Source organism: Salmo salar, chromosome 11 (assembly GCF_965601325.2).
Source record: "Salmo salar chromosome 11, fSalSal1, whole genome shotgun sequence".
Lineage (NCBI taxonomy): Eukaryota > Metazoa > Chordata > Actinopteri > Salmoniformes > Salmonidae > Salmo > Salmo salar.
In genome coordinates, this window is record NC_138301.1 from 38004926 (window position 1) to 38015000 (window position 10075).

General features: G+C 42.9%; 1 protein-coding gene across 1 annotated transcript in view; it reads right to left on the minus strand.

Annotated features, from left to right (window-relative positions):
• Positions 1–516: 516 nt before the first annotated feature.
• Positions 517–10075, minus strand: part of minar1 (membrane integral NOTCH2 associated receptor 1) — a 39075-nt gene continuing 29516 nt past the window's right edge. The window contains exon 5 of the mRNA XM_014127537.3: positions 517–3544. Within this exon, the coding sequence (XP_013983012.2) occupies positions 3347–3544 (198 nt within the window). The 3' untranslated portion in view covers positions 517–3346. The remainder of the gene's footprint in view (positions 3545–10075) is intronic.

The window sequence follows — 10075 nt, forward strand, 5'->3', positions numbered from 1 at the left end:
TATAAATGATCTAATTGCTTTCTATACTAGTGATCTGGACCCATGTTCATAAAGCGCCTCAGGGCTAGACCGGTTTTACTTTTTAAATTATAATGAATAAGGAAGGAGACCTGATCTTAGATCAGCACTTTTACTCTGAGATGCTTGATTGATGCATACTATACGGTCCCTGACCTTTTCACAAATCCTACTGTATTAGTCTAACTGGAGTATTATGCAAATGATGAACTGAAGAACACTAAAAAGAATCTCATAAATGAATAGTGAACAGCTAGATAAAAACATAATAAAACCCTCAGAAAACAGGCTTTGTTATGCTGGGCAATATTCTGTCATCTCCCCATTGAACCTCTTCTTCGAACTGAAGACAAAAAAGTGACGATAAAAAAAGTATCACAAAACAATAAAGAGTCAGTATGACAACCACTTCACACAGCAAATATTCATTTCAAAGGACAGCTAAAAACAAACGTTGCTACTTTGCGAGAGAGAGGTCCAGTCACACAGACACAGTAACAGTCAGAACAGTTGTCTTTTATTGTGGTATATTCCAGTTTACACCTGTTGCCATGATGTGTGCATCTAACTATTTACAGACTACTACAGTGTGCTGCGGCTCACAGTTCCTGTGTTGAAGGCAAATCCACTGGGTAATCATTACACCGCTCAGGGGAGAAGTTTCCCCTAGGTACAGATCTAGGACCAGATTCCCCTCCCCAATCCATCGGTAAGGAAAATGTTAAAGTGACCCAAAATCAGCATCTAGAGGCATCTTCGTAGGTCAGCGTTTTTCATCCTGAATCTTGTTCTGGAGGCAGCTCTGCAGAGTGGTCACTAGAGGGTGCAGCCACAAAGTAATACAATTTGACCCTAACGTTAACCACACTGCTAACCCTAATGCCTAACCCTAACCTTAAATAATATTTTTACAATATAGCCAATTTTGACTTCGCATCCGACCTATCTAAGGAGGATTCGCTCAATTCTGCCTCCAGGACAAGACTCATGACAATAAACGTCAACCTGCAGTAACTTCACCCTTCACCCATTAGGTGGGGGGCTCAACTCCAGTCCTCTCCTAACGGGCAAACCTGACATCAAACTGAGTGGTCCAGTGCTTCATTATCAGGTTATTGTGTCTACTTTTGAACGATTATATCAAACAACAGAAATTCTAATGTTTACAACCTGAAGTACGTACTTCCTCATGTTAATTTTTGTAGTATGACAACGTTCTCTCCCATTTGTGCCAGGAACACCTGAAGTGGCAAATAAATCACTAGCATAAAAGGTTGTGTTCCAAGCCAACTACATTGCAGACGTTGCATTGCATCAACCAACGGTTGCTTACCACGTCATCGACTGCAGTCAGGCATCAAATTGCTATATCATAGGATGTGGTTAGCTGATATCTTAAACATCTATCCAGGCGTTTTGATATCTGCCAGGAGTCTGCAATGTAGTCAGCCTGGAACACGGCCTAAATGAACTAACTTGAGAGGGAAACCAAGGAGGACTGGAGTAGAGCATCCCCTGGTTTACGGTTAACTGGGTGACGTGTGTGTGATCGGCCATCTTGGTTTGCCTACTGTCTCTGAGCTCAGGTTCATGAGTGGAAATGTGAATCTCACATTGTGTCTCAGAAATATGAAATAGCTTCCCCTATTCATCTCCTTCCTTTCATCACCACGCTACAGTTGATGATGAGACAAGGACGTTCTTCAAAACTATTGGGACACAACCTTAACGGCAGGCAGTTTGCATTCAGTGGTTCTAAGGCCTCTTAGGAGACTAGATGGGTAGGCAGGGCTTGAGTGGAGGGACTGTTTCTTTACTTGAATCAGATTCTTACGAAGTGTTACAATGCCTTATAAACATTCATAGCACATTCCAACCACATTGGAATGCAGTCATGGACCGTTAGGAAACTGTAAGGTAAAGCAACGAGGCATGGGGCTACTAAGATGTCATACATCCACGATACATCATAACCTATTGTGTCGTATTGCTTAATTAATACAACATGTCATAATGCTCTATAGAAGGGGCTATGAATATTTATAAGGTGACACAGCACTTCATAAGAAGCTTCTGCAAGTGTTAGTGTTTCTGACAGCCTGGGAGATTGGTGCAGTCGATACCGCTGACTGAACTAATACAAGTGTCTCTCCCAGAGGTGCTCAGTTAGTCAACAGTAGAAACGTCAAGTATTTACTGTATAAAACACTCTCACAAGGCAAAGAATAACTCCCTACTTCAGAGCTCCCTACTGCAGCTATGTGCTTTTGGCTAGTAGTTAAACTATCTAAAGCAAGGAAAGGAGTGCAACATTCAACTCAATTCTGCTCAAGAGACGATGAAAAATGATATGTGTGTTTTGCTCTCTCTGTGAGTAATGCTACTTTCAATACATTCAGGTTAGCTCTGTAGTGTTTTATATTGTTTTTACAATCTACTGTATGTACTGCCTGTTATTCGTCTATTTCAACTACAGTACTTCAATATACTGTATGTCTATTTAGAAAAGGCATTGCACAAAATCCCATGAATTAAAACTCTGGTTATTATTATTATTATTATAGATAAAGATAAATAATATCTGGTGCACCTCATCACATTCTACCAGATAATTCATCAAAAAATAACTCTCATTAAAATACATTATACAGCAATTATACTAAAATAAAATATCAGACGCTGTCTACAAAAACAAATCCAGCTGTCGACCGTATACTGTACAGATAATCTGTTTCAGTTAACAAAAACATTGGCTGGGTAGCCGCTTTGTTTTTTTTGTTTGAATTGCAGATTGCCCCTTTAACAAAGAGAAAAAGTGAAATAAATATTGTACTCGTAATATTCTGGAACATCGTACACCAATACAATATACATTTAAATGTAAAAGATATACTGTAGACATTGTGTACATTCCCGTTGCATACCGTCTGTCTTTGATCATAAATACATAAATGTCAATAAGTAAATATAGGCAACAATAAATAGAAAAGATCAAACTTGCAACATTCCCCTCTGAACAAAGTCATTTTGAATGTGTCCTGACGATTGCCTAATACCAATGCCCTATCCCGTGGCATAACAACTAAATCATGTAGAAAAGAACATAGACTTGATTCCAATGCCACGAACATAGGCCAGATTCACATTAAACAATACATGTACCTCACTCTTCAAACGTCCACATAGCCAATCAGAGGGCTGCTCCTGTAATTGGACTGATACCATATTGCTCACACGTATTCAGTCCTTTTACAATTAGCCAGAATAAACAGGGGCAGAGGGAAAGTGTGCGACTTTGAGCACTTCGTAGAGCACGACTTGGAGCACTTCATGACTTCATAGTGCATATGGGCACAACGATGACCAGGATCACAGTGCAGGCGGCTGCAGCAATCAGCGCTCCAATCTTGCATACCTTGGCTCTCCGAAACTCCGCTTCCTTCCTCTTCAGCAGCGAATCGTAACCCGGCGTGTGGATATCCTCCATCCAGTACTCCAGGTTATTGGGGTTTAATGACTCCTGCGTCTGAAAAGGAAAGAAGGGGTTTGGGGTGGAAAGGACATTTGGAGTTCAAGTCAAACAGTTTTGCCCACTGGGATGTGATTTTAGCAGGGTTGGGGTCATTTAGATTTTCATGCCAGTCAACTCGGAAAGTAAACTGAATTTCAAATTCAAACATTTTTAAAATCCATTTTCTTTTCAACGATTTCTTAATAAACTGAAAAAGAAAGGTATTTATCAAAAGTTGTAACATTAAAAAACAAAAAAATCCAATTCACTGCCTGAACTGAGTGACTTCAATTAAAATTGAGCCCAACCCTGGATTTTAGATAGAAAGGCTATGTCCCAATTCTGCACTCTTCTTGCAAAGTGCACACTTGCACACTCCTGGTCATGTATTTAAAATAATTGGATTGTTGTAAACATTGGCCAGGGAGCTTTCACCATTGGGAAATGCATTATGGAAAGTGTGCAAGTGCACACTTTGGGAAAGGGGTGGAGAATTGGGACTCAGGCAATGAGGAAGCAAGCGAGAAAGAGAGAGATGGATTTAGTGGATCTGAAAGACAAAGAGGGAGAGAGATAGGACAGTGAAAGAAGAAGACAATTAATGAAGGAGACCAAGAGAGAGCTACTCTATCTGATGGCAGAATTAGTAGGGACAGCAGTATTCAAATTATTTCATTCAAGTGTTATTGTGACACGCACAAATGTGTTTCTACATGACGACTTTCTCACTGTACAGTATACTAGGGCAAAGTTACATTGTCAAGGATTTAGCACCACACTGACTGAAACAGGACGGTGGGAGAGAGTTTATGTAGGTGAAACAGAGAGGTGAGAGTACATTTCATGAAGAATGTATTGATTATTGAGGAGTTACTATTATTTAATTCTGGTTGAAACAGGACAACAGGCAAACAGACTGAATTCCCTTCTTATCCCATGTCTCATATGTGAGTATAGTATAGGGGGCAAAAATTATTCTTCCAAGATTGGATTTCTAGCAATCATACATTGATATTTTAATTGACTCTCACTATTCAAAGAGAGATTGTAAGAGAGAGCAATGGAGAGAGAGAGAGAGAGAGAGAGGGAAAAAACAGGAAAGAGAGATCAGAAGAGAGAGAGAGCGAGAGAGAGATAGAGAGAGGGCGATAGAGAGATAGAGAGAGAGCGATAGAGAGAGAGAGAGCGCGATACAGAGAGAGAGAGAGAGAGAGAGGGAAAAAACAGGAAAGAGAGATCAGAAGAGAGAGATAGAGAGAGCGATAGAGAGATAGAGAGAGAGCGATAGAGAGAAAGAGCGCGATAGAGAGAGAGAGAGAGAGAGGGAAAAAACAGGAAAGAGAGATCAGAAGAGAGAGAGAGAGAGAGCGATAGAGAGAGAGAAAGGGATAAAACAGGAGCGATAGATCAGAAGCGAGAGAGAGAGAGAGAGAAAACAGGGGAGAAAATAAGACAAACAGAGAGAATCAGCGGGAGCCAGCAACCTCATTTTCCACTGCTCTGCATGGACTTGTCCTCTGTGGCTCTCCTCTCAGCATCCAAGATGCAGCAACAACCAGGGGTGTTCAGTATAGGTTGGCAGGCTACCACCCATAGAGCTGTAGTCAAAAGTAGTGAACTATGAAGGGAACAGGGTGCCATTTGGGACGCACCCCGCTTCCCCTGGGTCCTGACAAATTCTTCGGAAGATACGCCGCTTGAAACTGATTTTAGGTCAGTTTTGCATACCCCCATAATGGTTGAGGTTAGGATTCAGGGGGAGTAAAATGATCCTACATTTGTGCCTGAGCGAGATCCTGGGAGATTTCTGTCTCTGACACTACAGCCTTCCCATTTCTCCCATCTGCTTGTTTCTCTGACAACTCCCTCTTGGCTAGCCTCATCCCCCTTCAGTGGTATTGCCTATATGGACCCTGTGATAAACATTTGCGGCCATCGATTCACGCCAACAACCGCTCAAGTTTATCACAGGGTCCATTATTCCTTATGAGCTTATATCAACTGTCGTATCCCATCAGAACCCAAAATGTGAGCTTGTTTACCTCCATTTGTTGTAAACAATGTTTTACATTTAAATAGACGCTCTTATACAGAGCGATTTACAGGAGCCATTATGGTTAAGTATCTTGCTCAAGGGCACATCCGCAGATTTCTCACCGGCTTACTGGACCAACACTCTTAAACGCCAGGCTACCTGCCACTTAATGTAAATGTAATCACTGTATAGCTTAAAAACAGGATTAGAACTATCACTTTGATCTCATGGATGATCAGTCCTTGCATCCATAGCGCCGTCTATGAATTTGAGAGTGGTTACATTTCTCCAGCCATATTCCTCAGCTGTTAACCAAAAGAGTGGCAGGGTGGGGCTTTGTTGCTAATATAGTGGAGGTTTCCTGCATTCAGAGGGTTACTTCATTGATTGGTACAAAAGGACGTCTTTGAGCATTAATGCTGGGGGATTTAATGATGTTCTTGTGTTGATGCCGGCAGGGAGAGAGAGCGTCGGAGAGAGAGAGCTTTTGAGAGAGAGAGGAGAATAGGAAGAGAGAAAGAGAGAGGCAGACAAGACAGACAGACAGAAAAGCATGTACTGTAAGAAGCTAAATGCCTAGCCGTTCATAATTGGAGATAAGATAATAACTCATTCACTACAGAGTTGATTATCTCTCTCAACAGAATACTACTGGCCTCATTCACTATAGTTCAACTTTGAATAAGGAAATCTTAGTGATTTTCTGATTCACATATCACCAAAACCATCGTTTTCTATCTACTGTGCAGTGTGTCGACGCAATGCTTACTTTTTTCAAATCAATCTCTCTCTCTCCTCTAGTCATACTCACACTGCTTTAAAATACATCCTGATCCTCCTCTGAGTATTTTATACCCCTCATTAAGATTCACAACATACATCTGCAGTTCATGGGTATAGGGTTTATCCAAATCCCTCAATATTATGCCTCCCTCCCTCTCTCTCTCTCGCTCGCTCTCTCTCTCTCTCTCTGTCTCTGTCTGTCTGTCTGTCTGTCTGTCTGTCTGTCTGTCTGTCTGTCTGTCTGTCTGTCTGTCTGTCTGTCTGTCTGTCTGTCTGTCTGTCTGTCTGTCTGTCTGTCTGTCTGTCTGTCTGTCTGTCTGTCTGTCTGTCTGTCTGTCAGTCTCTCTCTGTCTCTATGTCTCTCTCTCTCTCCCTCTCTCGCTATGTGTCTCTATCTCTATCTCTCTCTCTCTGTCTCTCTCACTGTCTGTCTCTCTCTCTGTCTCTCTCGGTCTCTCTGTCTGTCTGTCTCTGTCTGTCTATATATGTCGCTCTCTCTGTCTCTCTCTCTCTCTCTGTGTGTCTCTGTCTCTCTCTCTGTCTCTCTCTCAAGGTTAATCCTATTGCCTTCTGCAACCCTCTTAAGGCACCAAGGTTAATCATACTGCAACCCTCTAAGGCACCAAGGTTCATCCTACTGCAACCCTCTAAGGCACCAAGGTTCATCCTACTGCAACCCTCTAAGGCACCAAGGTTCATCCTACTGCAACCCTCTAAGGCACCAAGGTTCATCCTACTGCAACCCTCTAAGGCACCAAGGTTAATCCTACTGCAACCCTCTAAGGCACCAAGGTTCATCCTACTGCAACCCTCTAAGGCACCAAGGTTCATCCTACTGCAACCCTCTAAGGCACCAAGGTTCATCCTACTGCAACCCTCTAAGGCACCAAGGTTCATCCTACTGCAACCCTCTAAGGCACCAAGGTTCATCCTACTGCAACCCTCTAAGGCACCAAGGTTCATCCTACTGCAACCCTCTAAGGCACCAAGGTTCATCCTACTGCAACCCTCTAAGGCACCAAGGTTCATCCTACTGCAACCCTCTAAGGCACCAAGGTTCATCCTACTGCCTTCTTTTGAAAACTGTCCCAATTGATCATGATGAAATTAGAAATCAATGCATAGTGTGACCAGCCTGGTTTTCATTTTTTTGTCTGTCTGTTTCCCTGTTTGTCTCTGTCTGTCTCTCTGTCTGTTTCTCTGTCTGTCTGTCTGTCTGTCTGTCTGTCTGTCTGTCTGTCTGTCTGTTTGTCTCTCTGTCTGTCTCTCTGTCTGTTTCTCTGTCTGTCTGTCTGTCTGTCTGTCTGTCTGTTTGTCTCTCTGTTTGTCTCTCTGTCTGTCTCTCTGTCTGTTTCCCTGTCTGTTTCCCTGTTTGTCTCTCTGTCTGTTTCTCTGTCTGTCTCTCTGTCTGTTTCTCTGTCTGTCTCTCTGTCTGTCTCTCTGTTTGTCTGTCTGTCCATCCATGTGTCTGTCTGTCTGTCTGTCTGTCTGTCTGTCTGTCTGTCTGTCTGTCTGTCTGTCTGTCTGTCTGTCTGTCTGTCTGTCTGTCTGTCTGTCTGTCTGTCTGTGTCAGTCTCTCTCTGTCTCTATGTCTCTCTCTCTCTCCCTCTCTCGCTATGTGTCTCTATCTCTATCTCTCTCTCTCTTTCTGCCTCTCGCTCTGTCTCTCTCTCTGTCTCTCTCGGTCTCTCGGTCTGTCTGTCTGTCTGTCTGTCTGTCTGTCTGTCTGTCTGTCTGTCTGTCTGTCTGTCTGTCTGTCTGTCTGTCTGTCTGTCTGTCTGTCTGTCTGTCTGTCTGTCTGTCTGTCTGTCTGTCTGTCTGTCTGTCTGTGTCTGTCTATATATGTCGCTCTCTCTGTCTCTCTCTCTCTCTCTGTGTGTCTCTGTCTCTCTCTCTGTCTCTCTCTCAAGGTTAATCCTATTGCCTTCTGCAACCCTCTTAAGGCACCAAGGTTAATCCTACTGCAACCCTCTAAGGCACCAAGGTTCATCCTACTGCAACCCTCTAAGGCACCAAGGTTCATCCTACTGCCTTCTTTTGAAAACTGTCCCAATTGATCATGATGAAATTAGAAATCAATGCTTAGTGTGACCAGCCTGGTTTTCATTTTTTTGTCTGTCTGTTTCCCTGTTTGTCTCTGTCTGTCTCTCTGTCTGTTTCTCTGTCTGTCTCTCTGTTTGTCTCTCTGTCTGTTTCTCTGTCTGTCTCTCTGTTTGTCTCTCTGTCTGTTTCTCTGTCTGTCTCTGTTTGTCTCTCTGTCTGTTTCCCTGTTTGTCTCTGTCTGTTTCTCTGTCTGTCTGTCTCTCTGTCTGTCTGTCCGTCCGTCCGTCCGTCCGTCTGTCATTGAACTAATTCCAAACCAATAGGGATAGAGAGATGGATTTTTAGAGGGCACTGAAGGCTAGGAGTCCTGTAATTCCTGATCAATGAGATACAAAAGTGGACTCCATAACTGACTTATCATTGCAAATTGTGTCGGGCTCCTCAACCCATTTGTTTAGGCTGAAACATAATCACTGGCTTACAGACTAATTATCCTCCATCAACAGACGCTTCAGTGTAAGTTTACGGGCAATCACTGCAGATGTTCAGTCAGACACACCGACCGATTGACTGAATGCAGGTTTAGAAGAAAACATCTGCGTCCCAAATGACACTGTATTCCCTACATGGTTCACTACTTTTGACCAGAGAAAAGTAGTGCACTGTATAAGGATTAGGGTGTGATTTGGGGCACCACCAGCCCTTTCACCAATGCATCGCAGCACATCACCATTCTTCATTCTATATAATTACCACTCGGCACAGAAACACCCCATTTTCCCTAATGAGGCCATTTATCCCTGTTGAGTTGCTGTATTATTTTGAACTGGGACTGGGAATGTAATTGCATTGCAGGGCAATGAACGGTTCACGGGTGATGCAAGCTGACTTTTTGACTTCCGTGTACTCTCTCTGTCTCTCTGTGTCTCTCTCTCTCTCTCTGTCTCATTCTCTCTCTCTTTCATTCTATCTCCCTCCCTCCCTCTCCCCCTCCCCCTCTCTCTCCCTCTCCCTCTCTCTCTCTCTCTTATTGTGGTCTCTTTCTCTATCAGCCTCTTCTGCTCTCTCCATTTCTGTCTCCTTGCTGACTGTTGGATTATTGACAGATAGCTGCTGGTCTCCCAGGGATACCCCAGTCAATTGAGTACACACACTCACAATCCTGTGCAATCTCAGGCAACCTTTTCCTCTCACACAATCTCACACTTATTACACTTCTTTCACTCCAGGAAAATGTGACTCATCTCAGAGAGAAAATCAGTTTAGAAAGATCACCCACTTAACTCTGTTGTTTTTACTGTATGGTGGGGTCCTCTGTGGCTCACCTGGTAGAGCATGGTGCTTGAAACTCCAGGATCATGGCTTGGACTACTATTGGGGCCACCCATATGAACAATGTATGCCTGCATGACTGTAAGTCGCTTTGATAAAAGCTTCTGCTAAATGGCCTACAGTATCACATCACCATTATTAATGATGGTGAGGGAAGCACCTTACAAAACAATAGAAGGATTTCAGAGCAAGAAATCATCCAGCCTAAAATGATGGAGTACAGTACAACCAACGGTACCAGGTAGAAAATACTGTGGTCCTCTTTGAATAGGTTTGTTGTGATATTAGAAAATACTGTGGTCCTCTTTGAATAGGTTTGTTGTGATATTAGAAAATACTGTGGTCCTCTTTGA